General features: G+C 45.7%; 1 protein-coding gene and 1 non-coding gene across 26 annotated transcripts in view; one reads left to right on the top strand and one right to left on the bottom strand.

Annotated features, from left to right (window-relative positions):
• PRMT7 (protein arginine methyltransferase 7) overlaps positions 1-15,450 on the top strand; it is a 54,251-nt gene that overhangs the window by 1,015 nt on the left and 37,786 nt on the right. For 13 of the 25 annotated variants that reach the window (XM_063611598.1, XM_063611616.1, XM_063611611.1 and 10 more), the window contains exons 2-4: positions 4,208-4,358; positions 9,984-10,020; positions 13,211-13,360. In XM_063611598.1, coding sequence (XP_063467668.1) covers positions 4,264-4,358; positions 9,984-10,020; positions 13,211-13,360 — 282 coding nt within the window. In that variant the 5' untranslated portion in view covers positions 4,208-4,263. Of the gene's footprint in view, positions 1-4,180; positions 4,359-9,983; positions 10,021-10,533; positions 10,637-11,930; positions 12,048-13,210; positions 13,361-15,450 lie in introns of all 25 variants that reach the window. The other 12 variants (XM_063611615.1, XM_063611608.1, XM_063611613.1 and 9 more) reach the window with 5 other exon arrangements.
• Positions 1,207-1,308, bottom strand: LOC129457940 (small nucleolar RNA U13). Its single transcript, XR_008649473.1, has one exon. It is a non-coding gene; the product is annotated as a small nucleolar RNA U13 (small nucleolar RNA).

Genomic DNA, 15,450 nt, shown 5'->3' with positions numbered 1-15,450 from the left:
ATTTAATAAATTTTGTTATTTTATTTTTTCGAGACAGAGTCTCACTCTGCTGCCTAGGCTGAGTGCAGTGGTGTGATCAAGGCGCACTGCAGCTTTGACCTCCTGGGCTCAAGCGATCCTCTCACCTCAGCCTACCGAGTAGCTGGGACTACAGGCACGCGCCACTACACTCGGCTAATTTTTAATTTTAATATATGTATATTTAATTTATATATATATATATTTTAAGACAGGGTCTCACTCTGTCACCCAGGCTGGAGTTCAGTGGCGCCATCTCGGCTCACTGCAACAGCCGATTCCCCTACCTCAGCCTCCCGAGCAGCTGGGAGTAACTGGGACGACAGGCACAGGCCACCGCGCCCGGCTAATTTTTTTTTTTTAATTTTTTGTGGAGAACGGGGTCTCACTATGTTGCGCAGGCTGGTCTGGAACTCCCAGACTCGATATCCTTGCGCCTCGGCCCCTCAAAGTGCTGGGATCACAGGTGTGAGCCACCACCGCCTAGCAAATACATTTTGAATGAATGTAATGGACCATCTGCTCTGCAGTCTGATGGGTAATAAGGGCTTGGCATGGTGGTTTCTGTTTCCTCCTTGTAAATGGCCATGCGAGTTTACAATTCTTGGAGAATGAGGAGGGGGTCAGAGAATATCTCCTGAATCTGTAGTGTAGACTACTTCTGGGAGAGAACAAATAATAATGGATGAAGGCATTTAGCCAGAGAAGGTGTGTAGTGCCCACCAGAAGAGGTTCATGCCTTCATAAAGTTGTTAACACAAGACATAGTTCCAGGTTTGTTTCTTTTTTTTTGAGATAGTCTTGCTCTGTTGCCCAGGCTGGAGTGCAGTGGCGCGATCTTGACTCACTACAACCTCTGCCTCCTAGGTTCAAGCAGTTCTCCTGCCTCAGCCTCCCAAGTAGCAGAGATTACAGACACCTGCCACCACGCCTGCTAATTTTTTGTATTTTTAGTAGAGACGGGGTTTCACCATGTTGGCCAGGCTGGTCTTGAACTCCTGACCTCAGGTGATCCACCTGCCTTGGTCTCCCAAAGTGCTGGGATTATAGGCGTGAGCCACCGTGCCCGGGCTGTTCCAGGTTTTGAAAAGACACTGTAGTCCTGGTTTTAGACTCAGCAACATCACAGACAAGAAAGGAATCCTATGGATTAAAGTTCTTCACTATAAGTTTTTTTTTCTTTCTCCAGTTCAGATGGATAACGTGCCAATGTAGTAAAGGTTTGAGGGAGGCACGTCTGACACAGACACATGAACACCCAGTCATTACGCTTATGAACTACAAAAGGATGACTCTTAACCTTTAAGTGACTTCAGAATTGATTCCACATGGACCACAGGATTAGTATTTCAGGAGTCTACCATATGGATCCTATTGACATGTTTAACATCTGGTCCTGTTTTACTTCACTAAACTGATTGATTTAATGTGCATGATTGTCCAGGCCTTTCTAATTGGATGAAATGCCTTCTCCCTCTACAACCCTCCTTCTCCGCCTGCCTCAGTTGAATCCACCTTTTAAGCCTTCCCTGAACATTCAGTCAGATATGGCCATTTCTTTCTCTACTCCAGCATTTGTTGGACACAGTTTTCTTTTCTTTTTTTTTTTTTTTTTTTTTTTTTTTTTTTTTTTTTGAGACGGAGTCTCGCTCTGTCACCCAGGCTGGAGTGCAGTGGCGCGATCTCGGCTCACTGCAAGCTCCGCCTCCCGGGTTCACGCCATTCTCCTGCCTCAGCCTCTCCGAGTAGCTGGGACTACAGGCGCCCACCACCACGCCCGGCTAATTTTTTTGTATTTTTAGTAGAGACGGGGTTTCACCGTGGTCTCGATCTCCTGACCTCGTGATCCGCCTGCCTCCGCCTCCCAAAGTGCTGGGATTACAAGCGTGAGCCACCACGCCCGGCCTGTTGGACACAGTTTTCTAATGCACATTACAGATTCTGATAGTTCTAGGTATTCTATCTGTAAAATAAATGTTAGTACATGAGATAAAATGGATTATAGCAATGCTGTTAAACTGCTGATTGCAACCCATTGATGGGTCCTGACCAGCAAGTAAAAGTGCAGCTGGGTGCCGTGGTGCATGCCGGTAGTCTAGCTACTTGGTAGGCTGACGTAGGAGGATCGCTTGAGTCCAGGAGTTCAAGGCTGCAGAGTATAATGATCATGCCTGTGAATAGCCACTGTGATCCAACCTGGACAGCAGGGAGATCCCATCTCTTAAAAACAGTAAAAATGAAATAGAGCATATCAGAGGGCCTTGTTTGTAGGAAGTCAGTATTGTTTTGTGGAACTTTTAGTTGTATGCATATATGCAGGTATGTGTATTGAGTCTCATTGTAAAGTATATTTCTTACTGGGGTTATCAGAAAGTTTGAAAAACATTAGACTAGGGGATAGATATGCTGAGATTTTAGAAGTAGAGTTTTACCTGGACAAATTGTCTACTTTGAACCTGACTGCCTGCCTGAGTTTGTTCAGGGAAGATTGTTTCTAATCTATTTGCTTTTTGTTTGTTTGTTTGTTTTGGGGACGGAGTCTTACTCTCTTGCCCAGCCTGGAGTGCAGTGGTGTGGTCTCGGCTCGCTGCAACCTCTGCCTCCTGGGTTCAAGTGATTCTCCTGCCTCAGCCTCCAGAGTAGCTGGGAATACAGACCTGCACCACCATGCCTGGCTAATTTTGGTATTTTTAGTAGAGACGGGGGTTTTGCCATGTTGGCAAGGCTGGTCTTGAACTCTTGACCTCTGGTGATCCGCCTGCCTTGGCCTCCCAAAGTGCTGGGATTACAGGCGTGAGCCACCGTGCCCGGCCTGTTTCTCATCTATTTGTGTAAGAATTCCATGTTTACTTACTCTAGATAACTTCAAAAGAAAAAAACTCTGGCCAATAAAATGCCATAGGAATGTTTAGGGATATGTGGAGTAGGCATTCTTTCTAAGGTTTCCTGAAGATGCACCAATGTTTAACAAGAAAGGAAGGACAGTGTAGAACACCTATTGCTTTCTGCATGGTAAGAGGGATGGGTATTGGGAGAGCCCACACCTGCTGAGGAGTGCCTTTAGACTTTGAGCGGTGGTGTTTCTCTGCCTCCCAGAAATAGATCTCTTTGGGGAGACAAGCCATACAAGATGTGAATCTGATGACATTTTATTTATTTGAAGCAAAATTTTTTTAGGTGATGGAAGGTTTTTAAAAATTGCTTTTAAAATTAAAATTTGAATAAGAAGTAATCACTATAAAAAATAATGAAGCATAAGGAATGCTAGTATTAGCTGGGTGGGGGCACTCACTTGTAGTCCCAACTACTGGAGAGGCTGAGGCAGGAGGAATGCTTGAGCCCAGGAATTTGAGTCCAGCCTGGGCAACATAATGAGACTCCATCTTTTTTAAAAAAATAAAAATAAGAATGCTAATATCGTGAACATTTATGCTCCCACCACCCAATTTAAGAAAAAGAACAATAGTTTTGAAGTCCACTGAGTACCCCTCCTTGATCCCATCTCTTTCCCATCTCTTTTAGAAGTGAACTATCCTGATTCCTTGCTATGCTTTTTAGTGTGATCCCTGAAGAACGTATCATTCCATTTTGCATAGCTATAAATTTCATAGAAATGGAATTGTATTGCATGTGTTGTGTGATTTGCTGTTTTTGCTCATCATTATATTCCTGGGATTATCCATTTTTAGGTTTATGTGCGGCTGTGATTTATTGTTTAGATGAAAGTTTTCCTGGTTTGACTTGCTCTATCTTCATATTTTTCCTTAAGCTAAGGATTCAGTATACGAAGGCAGTATTGGTGGCACTTCTTTACCAGTACCCCATCTCTTCTCCTCCCAGCCTTGAGGGCTGCACCTAGATGAACCTCATTTGACCCTTTTGGAAGCACCGAAGCCTGCTAAAGTTTCCACACATCTGTATAAATCTGTTGCAGTTTTTTAATGTTATATGCTGAATATAAAACCAAGTAACTCCTGCTGGAAACATTTACAATACTGATTAACAAATACTGTCAGTGGCTTTGACATTTTTGTCAGTTTCTTGATTTTTTTTTCCCTTTTGTCTCCCCTTCCCCCCTCCAAATTTTGGGGCATTATGCTGTTAATAGATTTTTTTCTGTTCGTTTGTTTATATACCTCCTGTTTCCTTCTGATGTTAATAGATTTCTGACAGTCAGACTTGTCCACAGGAACTCAATTGGCAAGGCTGCTTTTCTGTGCTAAAACTGGGGAGCTAGTGGGCACCATGAAGATCTTCTGCAGTCGGGCCAATCCAACCACGGGGTCTGTGGAGTGGCTGGAGGAGGATGAACACTATGATTACCACCAGGAGATTGCAAGGTACTGGGTTGGTTTACAGCAGGCTGCAGCTGGGTGGGGCACTTGATCTCAAAGCAGATGCCTTGGGATCCAGTCTGAGCGTGGGCTAGGCTGTCACCCAGTGCTTATGATGAGGGCTGGTGTTGGTCCTGAGCAGGTCTGCTCAGCCAGGTAGGTATATGTGGCATTTAGGCAAAGTTTTGCCTGTTTGGAGAGTCAGACATTATTTAGCAGCCTTAGGCAGAGCCTCAGCATCTGTTAAATGGAGTAAAGAAAACCCAAGCCTCAGTAGTGTTGATGAAGTTGAATCATTTACTTGCCTTACTGAAATGGTGACATGTTCATCATATGGTTAAATTCTTTTGAATGAAAAAAATGAAAATGGTTTTTTTCCCTTAGAAGAAATATTTAAAAGTATATGAGTTGTTGGCCAGGCACAGTGGCTCACGCCTCTAATCCTAGCACTTTGGGAGGCCAAGGTGGCCAGATCACCTGAGGTCGGGAGTTTGAGACCAGCCTGACCAACATGGAGAAACACCGTTTCTACTAAAAATACAAAAATTAGCTGGGCTTGGTGGCTCATGCCTGTAATCCCAGCTTACTTGGAAGGCTGAGGCAGGAGAATCACTTGAGCCTGGGAGGCAGAGGTTGTGTTGAGCCGAGATCGCGCCATTGCACTCCAGCCTGGGCAACAAGAGTGAAACTCTGTCTCAAAAAAAAAAGTATGTGAGTTGTTATGTAGCAATCGTTAAGTGCATTCAGTATGCCAGCGTTGTGCTAAGGCTGTGGATACCAGATGAACATCCTGTTCTTATCTTCAAGGACCATGCAGTTTTGTGGAAGAGACGGGCATGTACAAAATTACAGCACAAAAGCCAGGCACGGTGGCTCACGCCCGTAATCCCAGCACTTTGGGAGGCAAAGGGTGGGCGGGGGGAGGAGGGGGCTGATCACTTGAGGGTCAGGAGTTCGAGATCAGCCTGGCCAACACGGTGAAGCCCCCGTCTCTGCAAAAAAAAATTAGCTGGGAGTGGTGGTGGGCACCTGTAATCCCAGGTACTCGGGAGGCTGAGGCAGGAAAATCACTTGAACTCGAGAGGTGGAGGTTGCAGTGAGCCAAGGTTGTGCCACTGCACTCCAGCCTGGGTAACAGTGAGACTGTGTCTCAAAAAAAAAAAAAAAAAAAAAAAAAAATTACAGCACAGTGAGATAAAGGCACAAGAGGTCATGGAAACAGCAAGAACCAGCTGGACTTGGGGTGGGAGGTAATGTTCGAATAATTTCTCAGTTCTAAAGGAAGAGAAGGTGAAGTCTGAGCAGCAGGGATTACATGTAAGCTTTCAGATGAGCCAGTTTGTGGCTGGGTGCAGTGGCCCACACCTGTAGTCCCAGCTACTTGGGAGGCCAAGGCAGGAGGATTGCTTGTGCCCACAAGTTCAACATAGTAAAACACTGTCTCACAAACAAACAAAAAAAAGACCAAAAACAGGCCGGGCACGGTGGCTCATGCCTGTAATCCCATCACTTTGGGAGGCCAAGGCAGGCGGATCACCTGAGGTCGGGAGTTGGAGACCAGCATGACCAACATGGAGAAACCCCACCTCTACTAAAAATACAAAATTAGCTAGGTGTGGTGGCGCATGCCTGTAATCCCAGCTGTTCGGGAGGCTGAGGTAGGAGAATCACTTGAACCTGTGAGGCGGAGGTTGCCGTGAGCCGAGATCCCGCCATTGCACTCCAGCCTCGGCAACGAGAGCTAAACTCTGTCTCAAAAAAACAAACAAAAAAAACAAAAAAAACACACAGATGGGCTAGTTTGGGGAGCAGCTAGCAGTTTAGTGCAGCTGGAGTGTGGTACAAAAGTACTACGGTAAGAGAGGCTGCTGAAAGCATAGGCAGGGTCATTTTGTAAAGGGTGGTAGCAAAATGCAGGAAGAGGAACATGAGTTTAAGTCCAAGCTCTGCCACTTCTTTACTCTCTTGGCCAAGTTACTTCTCTGAGCCTTAATATAAAATAATATATACTTCAATATAATAATACATTATCTCACAGTATAATAGAATTATCTTAGAATTGTTTGATGATTAAATGTAATACAGTGTCTGGTGCAGAATTAGGGCTTAAAATATTTCCTTTTTTTTCTTTTTTTTGAGACGGAGTCCTGCTCTGTTGCCCAGGCTAGAGTGCAGTGGCGTGATCTCCACTGCAAGCTCTGCCTCCTGGGTTCACACCATTCTCCCGCCTCAGCCTCCTGAGTAGCTGGGACTACAGGTGCCCACTGCCACGCCTGGCTAATTTTTTGTATTTTTAATAGAGACGGGGTTTCACTGTGTTAGCCAGGATGATCTCAATCTCCTGACTTTGTGATCCGCCCGCCTCAGCCTCCCAAAGTGCTGGGATTACAGGCGTGAGCCACTGCGCCCGGCTAGGGCTTAAAATATTTTTTTTTTTTTTTTTTTGAGACGGAGTCTCGCTCTGTCGCCCAGGCTGGAGTGCAGTGGCTTGATCTCGGCTCACTGCAAGCTCCGCCTCCCGGGTTCACGCCATTCTCCTGCCTCAGCCTCTCCGAGTAGCTGGGACTACAGGCGCCCGCCACCACGCCTGGCTAATTTTTTTTGTATTTTTAGTAGAGACGGGGTTTCACTGTGGTCTCGATCTCCTGACCTCGTGATCCGCCCACCTCGGCCTCCCAAAGTGCTGGGATTACAAGCGTGAGCCACCGCGCCCGGCCGGCTTAAAATATTTCTAAACATTTTGGACATTATTTTCTTGTTTTGTTGTTGTTGAGACGGAGACTTTGTTGCCTTGGCTGGAGTGCAGTGGCATAGTCTCGGCTCACTGCAATCTCTGTCTCCCAGGTTCAAGTGATTCTCTTGCCTCAGCCTCCTAGGTAGCTGGGATTACAGGCACCTGCCACCACACCTGGCTAATTTTTGTATTTTTTAGTAGAGACGGGGTATCACCTGTTGGCCAGGCTGGTCTTGAACTCCTGACCTCAGGTGATCCACCCGCCTCTGCCTCGCTAAGTGCTGGGACTGCAGGTGTGAGCCACTGCGCCAGGCCTGGACGTTATTTTCTGAGTGATATATTAAACAGGAGAGAAAGAGGATTGGATTGCATTTTGGAACACTCACTGAGAGTGGTGTGCAAAGGAGAGCATTTGGGGATATTGTAGTCCCAGAGCTGCATATTCCCAGAGGAGACAGCTGGGGGAGTTTGAGTTTGGTAACTCACTGGATATGATGGAGGGAGAGAGAAGATTCAAGAAGCACCAAGACTTCTGGTTAGAATGACAAAGTGGATGGGGCCTGCAAGGGAGGAATGGGTGGTGTGGGGGAGAGGAACACAATGGAGATTAGGCGTTTAGGTTTGGACATCCACATAGAGATGCCAATGGCAAATAGAATTTTGGGTCTGGAGACAGAATTTGTAGTTGTTGAAACTGAAACTGGGAGAGGTTGCAGTCTCTCAAGGGGTGTGGAATGCGAAAGGTAGAGGGCTGAAGAAGGAATCCCGGAATAGCTGAGGAGGCAAAAGGAGAAGGGCGAGGGAGATGGCCAGCATGGAAAGGAAGAAAGAGGAAGTGTCTAGCAAGGTCAGAGGCACTGGGAAGTCCCAGATCCTGATGACTGACATCAGCTGCAGGAGTGAGCTGGTTGTGGTTACCGAGAGTGATGTCAGTGGAGTGGTGGGCAGTAAGTGTGTGAAGAGGCCAGGAAGGTGGTGAGTGAGATGCCTTTTAAATAGTGAGCAGAGGTAGAAAGGACTACATTTCAGCTAAGCATCCATAGCTGGCTTCAGATATAAAACCTTGATGTGCCATTAAAAAAAAAAAAAAAAAAAAACCCTTCTTTCAGTGCACCGCTCTTCAAAATGTGGAATGTGGACCACCTGTGGCACAATTGCCTGGAGCACATTAGCCCAGCCTTCTCAATAAGAGTGAGAGAGAGTGTGTGTGTGTGTGTGTTCATGTGTGTTCTGGGACTCTGCATTTCAAGTAAGCTTTCTAGTGATTCTAGTGTTGACCCAAGGCTGGAGGGCCTCTGTTTTAATGTGAGCTCCTTAGCTGTCCCCTTGAATTCTCAGAAAGTGTGGGAGGGCCTGCCTAGTTCTGGGTGCTCATCCTGACCCCGCCTGAGGGTTTTCAGTGTGTGAATTACTGAAGTAGGAAATATGGAGAAGTGACTCCCCTCCCTTTAGTACGGTATTGGTGAACTCTTTAGTTTTCCCTGATGATGTTAAGTGAACGTGCCCAGTGGGGTACCTGTCACATATACAGTGGGTGTGTGTGAGTGCTTCTCTTTCCCTGGCTGCTCTCCTTAATGCTACTACATCAGTGGTTATCCCCAGGCACAGATGTAAGCAAGGTTAGGTCAAGTATTAGGCAGATTGAGTCTGAATTTTTCCTGAGGAGGAAAATGTATCGCATATAACAAGATCAAGATGCTAGTGGCTGTGGAATTACTGTGACAGGGCTAACTGCCGAGACCAGCTCAGTCGTCGAGATCCTAACCCAGCGGCGCTAGAGGAATTAAAGACACACACAGAAATATAGAGTGCAGAGTGGGAATCGGGGGGCTGACAGCCTTCAGAGCTGACAGCCAAGAACAGAACTTTACCTGCGTATTTATTGACAGCAAGCCAGTGATAAACATTGTTCCTATAGATTAAAACGGGAAACAAAGGGATGGGCTCTGGCTAGTTATCTGCAGCAGGAACATGTCCTTAAGGCACAGATCACTCATGCTATTGTTTGTGGTTCAGGAATGCCTTAAGCGAAAACTGCCCTGGGTGGGCCAGGTGTTCCTTGCCCTCATTCCGGTAAACCCACGACCTTCAGTGTGGGCGTCATAGCCGTCACGAGAATGTCACAGTGCTGCAGAGATTTTGTTTATGGCCAGTTTTGGGGCCTGTTTTTGGCCAGATTTGGGGGCCTGTTCCCAGCAGCTAACTACTGGAGCATTTTTAGGTCTGAGAACATCTTTCACTGAGACTTTTTTTCTGCAGCACTAGAGACTAACAGCTTGAAACTCTATTAAAATAAAGTGGCCAGGTGCAGCAACGGATGCTTGTAGTTCTGCTGAGGCAAGAGGATCTCTTGAGCTAAGGAGTTGAAGGCTGCAGTGCCCGATGGTTGAGGCTGTTCATAGCCTCTGCACTCCAGCCTGGGTGACATAGCGAGACCCTGTTTCTAAAAATAAACAAAAAAATAGGCCAGGCACGGTGGCTCACACCTATAATCCCGGCACTTTAGGAGGCCAAGGTGGGTGGATCACTTGAGGTCAGGAGTTCGAGATCAGCCTGGCCAACATGGTGAAACCCCATCTCTAATGAAAATACAAAAATTAACCAGGCATGGTGGTGAGCGCCTGTAATCCCAGCTACCTGGGAGGCTGAGGCATGAGAATTGCTTGAACTTGGGAGGCAGAGGTTGCAGTGAGCCGAGATCGCACCACTGTACTCCAGCCTGGGTGATGGGGTGAGACCCTGTCTCAAAAAAATAAATAAAAAAGACAACCAAAAAATAGTTTAAAATAGGTGGCACGTTTGTTCTATCTGTTTAGGAATGTGTTTATATATGTGAATACTCTCATGTGTTGATGTGTATCATGCAAAGGTTACTGACTGTCTTTTTTGTTTTTTAGGTCATCCTATGCAGATATGCTACATGACAAAGACAGAGTAAGTGTAAAAGGAAACTATTATCTTGATGTGGGGTGTTTTGAAGTCTTGGATTACAAGAAGGTTAAAAATCCCTGGGGGTCATGATGTTAAATGATACTGAGAGGCATATGGTGTAGAGGTCAGGAAATCAGTTGGGAGGCTGGGTCCTACTTCTGGCTCTGTTTTTGTTGTTTAATCTCCCAGCTTTATCAAGATAGAACTGACAAATAAAAATGGTCTGTGTTTATGGTATACAGTGTGGTGAATATATGTGTATGGTGTAAAATGATTGAAGTAAGCTAATTAACATATCTACTACCTCATACATTTTTGTGTGTGGTGAGAACATTTAAGATCTACTCACTTAGTAATTTTTAAGTGTACATTATTAACTATAGCTCACAATGCCGTTCAGCAGATCTCCAGAACTTATTCATCCTGTCTGACTGAAACATCAGATCCTCTCCCTCAGCAGGTACCATCCTCTGGGCTTCTGAGTTCAACATTTTTTTTTTTTTTTTTTTGAGGTAGAGTCTCTCTCTGTCACCCAGGCTAGAGTGCAGTGGCGAGATCTTGGCTCACTGCAGCCTCAGTCTCCCGAGTTCAAGCGATTCTTCTGCCTCAACCTGCCTAAGTATTGGGATTATACCTAGTATTGGGATTATAACCTGGGATTACAGGTGCATGCCATGATGCCTGGCCTTCACTGTAGTTTTAATTTCCATTTTTAATTTTAATTTTATTTTTTTGAGACCAGGTCTCTGTTGCCCAGTGCAGTGGTGTGATCTCGGCTCCACTGCAGCCTCGACTTCTCGGGCTTAAGTGATCCTCCAACCTCAGCCTTCCCAGTAGCTGGGACTACAGGCATGCCACCACGCCCGGCTAATTTTTGTATGTTTTGTAGAGACGGAGTTTCGCTGTATTGCCCAGGCTGGTCTTGATCCCCTGAGGTCAAGGGATCCACCCGCCTTGGCCTCCCAAAGTGCTGGGATTACAGGCATGAGCCACCGCACCCGGCCATCATGTGCTTGTTTACCGTGTGTATATCTTTGTTCTAGTCTAGGGTTATGAACATAGGTGTGATTCTTGATAGACACTGCCACATTGCCTTAAAAAAGGGTTCCAGATTCACTGTAGTATCTTCAAAACTGGGTCATTAAAAAGTGACAGCTAATTTAATGGCATCGTTAAAGTGAAGGCTGTGCCATCCCTGGTTTACAATTGAGGATGCTGTTCATCAATTTTTTTTTAACTTAAAAAATAAATAAAACAAGGCCAGGCACAATGGCTCATGCCTGTAATCCCAGCACTTTGGGAGGCCGAGGCAGGTGGATCACGAGGTCAGGAGATTGAGACCATCCTGGCTAACATGGTGAAACCCCGTCTCTAGTAAAAATACAAAAAAAAGCTAGGCGTGGTGGTGGGCAGGGCCCATAATCCCAGCTACTCAGGAGGCTGATGCAGGAGAATGGCGTGAACCTGGGAGGAGGAGCTTGCAGTGAGCCGAGATAGCGCCACTGCACTCCAACCTGGGCCACAGAGGGAGACTCCGTCTCAAAAAAAAAAAAAAAAAAATTGTAAAAACACATAACATAAACGGTCATACTGATTGTATCTGAGACATAAATGCACTTACTTTAACAGTGAAATAGTTCTATATTTCTGTGAAAAATTATTTCACCCAGACTAAACATTTTTGTGCTTTACCTCAGAGGCAATGTCATTTCTTCTTCTTTTTTTTTTTTTTTTTTTTTTTTAAACAAGAATGAGTCTCCCTCTGTTGCCAGGCTTTAGTGCAGTGGTGTGATCTCAGCTCACTGCAACCTCCACCTCCCGAGTTCAAGTGATTCTCCTGCCTTAGCCTCCCGAATATCTGGGGTTATAGGCATGCGCCACCATGCCCAACTAATTTTTTGTATCTTTAGTAGAGACGAGGTTTCACCATGTTGGCCAGATTGGTCTCCAACTCCTGACCTCAGGTGATCCACCCGCCTCAGCCTCCCAAAGTGCTGGGATTACAGACGTGAGTCACCGCACCTGGCCTGGTAATTCTAAAGAATATTCAATTCTAGATATTTTCTAATTCCAGTCTGATTTAGTCTTTTGCCTATCAGTTTAGAAGTGTGTTTCTTAATGTTTGAAAATTTTTTTTTCTTTAGTTGTGTTTCTGATATTAAGATTTCTAACTTGTTTTGCATTGTGGTCAGAGGATATCACCCTTTTGATGCCAGTTCTATATTAGCTGTCTACTGTTATTTAACAAATTACCTTAAATTTTAATAGCCTCTTAATATTTCTTACTAACTTGGCAGGTCATCAGTCTATTTAAAAGATTTGCACATATTTTTTCCATCATCTTTAGTTATTTTCAACAGAAGGGTCACTGTGCCTATTGAGTCAGACCATTATAGATGAAAGATGTATCTGTTTACTAAAGACCAGAAGTAAAAATCTTCAAGATGCAAAGAAGTTATTTTCTGATGGGGAAAATACTTTTTAGTGAAGCTCTCTGAGTTAGAGTCGGTAAAGGAAAACAAGCCATACATATTGCAGCAGAGCGGCTTTAACACAAGGAGCTGGCTACCCAGCTGTGGGAGGGCTAGAAAGCAAATGGGAACGCTGAGTAACCTAGCAGTAGAGATTGCAGGGAGCAGTTACCTTGCCTAGGACTGAGAAACTAAACGAGAAGATTAGGATTTCCAGAAGCCACAAGCATTGAGGAGAGATCCTGTGGACCACTGTCCAAGTACGGCTGCAGCTCTGAGGGGCCCAAGGAGCTGGTTATGGGATCACTGGGAGAAGCTGGAGTCTGCAATCAACTGCCCCTACTGAGAGGACCCTGATGAGAGCAGCAGCATGCAGAAAGGAGCAAGCCTGCTCTGTCCTCCTACCTTCCAGTCGCCCTCTTTGGTCCCCCCTTTGGCTGTACCTAACAGTTGGAAAAAGGAGAACATGGTTTGCAGGGCTCTGGCATCACTTAGTAGGGGATAGAAGAGTGAGTGTGGAGCAGGGACAGTCGCTTAATAAAGGGCAAGGGGCTGACTCACAAGACCTACCCAACTCAGCCAGAGCTGTTCCGCCAGGGGCCAGAAAGGCCATAGGGCCCTGACTTGCACTGCCACTGCCAGCTGTGATTCTAGAACTTTGCAAAGCACCTTTCCACTTACTTACAATAACTGGTAGTAAGTGACGGCCATGTCTTCCTTAGAATGTAAAATACTACCAAGGTATCTGGGCTGCCGTGAGCAGGGTGAAGAACAGAGGACAGAAGGCCTTGGTTCTCGACATTGGCACTGGCACGGGACTCTTGTCAATGATGGCGGTCACAGCAGGCGCCGACTTCTGCTATGCCATCGAGGTAAGCCATTCCCTTCAGGTTTGTGTCCTGCATCTTGCATGGGAAGTTCCCTATGCTCTTGCACTTTCCCCATCTGTTCCTTCACAAACATTCATGGAGTGCTCATTCTGTGCCAAGCACAGAGCCAGGCTCTGAGCATGCAGAGATGAGTCAGACACAGTTCCTTCCTCCAGGAGCTAGTTTTCTCCTCTGTCAGCCTAGGCTGCACATCAGAATCACTAGGAGCTTTAAAAAATACTTACAGGCTGGGCACAGTGGCTCACGCCTGTAGTCCCAGCACTTCGGGAGGCTAAGGCAAGAGAATTGCTTGAGCCCAGGAGTTTGAGACCAGCCTGGGCAACATAGTGAGATCCCATCTCCACAGAAAAACTTAAATATTAGCCGGGCATGGTGGCACGTGCCTGTGTTCCAGCTATTCTTGAGGCTGAGGTGGGAAGATCTCTTGAGCCCAGAAAGTCAAGGCTACAGTGAGCCATGATTTGGACTTTATGTGAGAAAGCAAAAAATTACTTCTACCTTGTTTAAGCCAGTTATTGTGGGACTTTGTTGTTTCCAACTAATCAGTATATGAACTCAGTTTTGTAGGGGAAAGTATTTAAATACATGCCCCCACACCACCACACTCCAGCCTGGGTGACAGAGTGAGACTTTATCTCAAAAAAATCAAAACGAAACAAAGGCTGGGCACAGTGTCTCACTCCTGTAATCCCAGCACTTTGGGAGGCCGAGGCGAGTGGATCATGAGGTCAGGAGTTCAAGACCAGCCTGACCAACATGGTGAAACTCCATCTCTACTAAAAATACAAAAATTAGCCGGGTGTGGTGATGCGCGCCTGTAATCCCAGCTACTCAGGAGGCTGAGGCAAGAGAATCGCTTAAACCCGGGAGGCAGAGGTTACAGTGAGCCGAGATCGCGCCACTGCACTCCAGCCTGGGCGGCAGAGTGAGACTCCATCTCAAAACAAAACAAAACAAAACAAAACAAAAAAACCTTATGGCTAGTCCCCAGCCCTAACAGATTTTGATTTAACTTTTCTGGGGTGAGGCCTGAGCCTTGGGACTTTGGAATGTGCGGCAAGGTTGAGAACCACTACCTTAAATGTCCCTACACAGCCAGCTCTCTTATGTTTACCAATTTGTCATTTCTTTAATAAAACATTAAACAGCTTGAGCCCACAGAGCAAGAAAAATTAAAAACCAAACAAAATTAAAAATTAAACATGTTATTTTTCTCATAAAACAAATAATGCATATTATTGTAGGAAATTTGGTAAATACCAAATAAAAATAGTATGTTGACCCAAAGTTAAGTACTGTTAACATTTTGGTGTATATTCTTCCAAGTTTTGGGAGCAGGCAGGGAGCATGTATATAAATACTTTCCCTACAAAACTGGGTTCATGTAGTGATTGAGTTGGAAATAACAAAGCCTCAAAATGACAGTGGCTTAAGGTAGAGTAGTTTTTTGCTATCTTTTTAGGGGCGTGATCTCTACTCACCGCAACCTCCGCCTCCTGGGTTCAAGCAATTCTCTTGTCTCAGCCTCCCAAATAGCTGGGGTTACAGGTGTGTACCACTGCACCTGGCTAATTTTTGTATTTTTAGTAGAGATAGGGTTTCGCCATGTTGGCCAGGCTGGTCTTGAATTCCTGATCTCAAGTGATCCCCCCAGCTCAGCCTCCCAACGTGCTGGGATTACAGGTGTGAACCACCGCGCCCTGCCTTGTTTCTCTTTTTCAAAAGTAAGAAGGAAGAACTTTCCCAGGAATTTCTATCATAGCAAACCTCTCCTTGGGTACCATCAGCTAGAATGAGGTTAAATCTCATTTCTTAACTCATCTCTGGCAAGAGGGATTCAGTTACTCTTAGCTCAGACAAGTGCACCACTGCAAAGGTCAGTTCCCCACGCTGCACCCTTACCTGATTTCAGGAGAGAGGGAGGACACAGAATGGATGTCGGGAAGTCATCTTCAGTGTCCACTCCTGGTAGTGTTTTGGGTGAGATCTTGAGCTTCTTGATGGGCTGAGGAGAAGGAGGTGTGAAGGTACCAGCCTGCAGGTTCAGGGAGAGGTGACTGATGAGTCAGAAG

Source organism: Symphalangus syndactylus, chromosome 11, assembly GCF_028878055.3.
Source record: "Symphalangus syndactylus isolate Jambi chromosome 11, NHGRI_mSymSyn1-v2.1_pri, whole genome shotgun sequence".
Lineage (NCBI taxonomy): Eukaryota > Metazoa > Chordata > Mammalia > Primates > Hylobatidae > Symphalangus > Symphalangus syndactylus.
The sequence above is the reverse complement of the archived record's forward strand: the minus strand, read 5'-3'. Positions and strand labels throughout refer to the sequence as shown.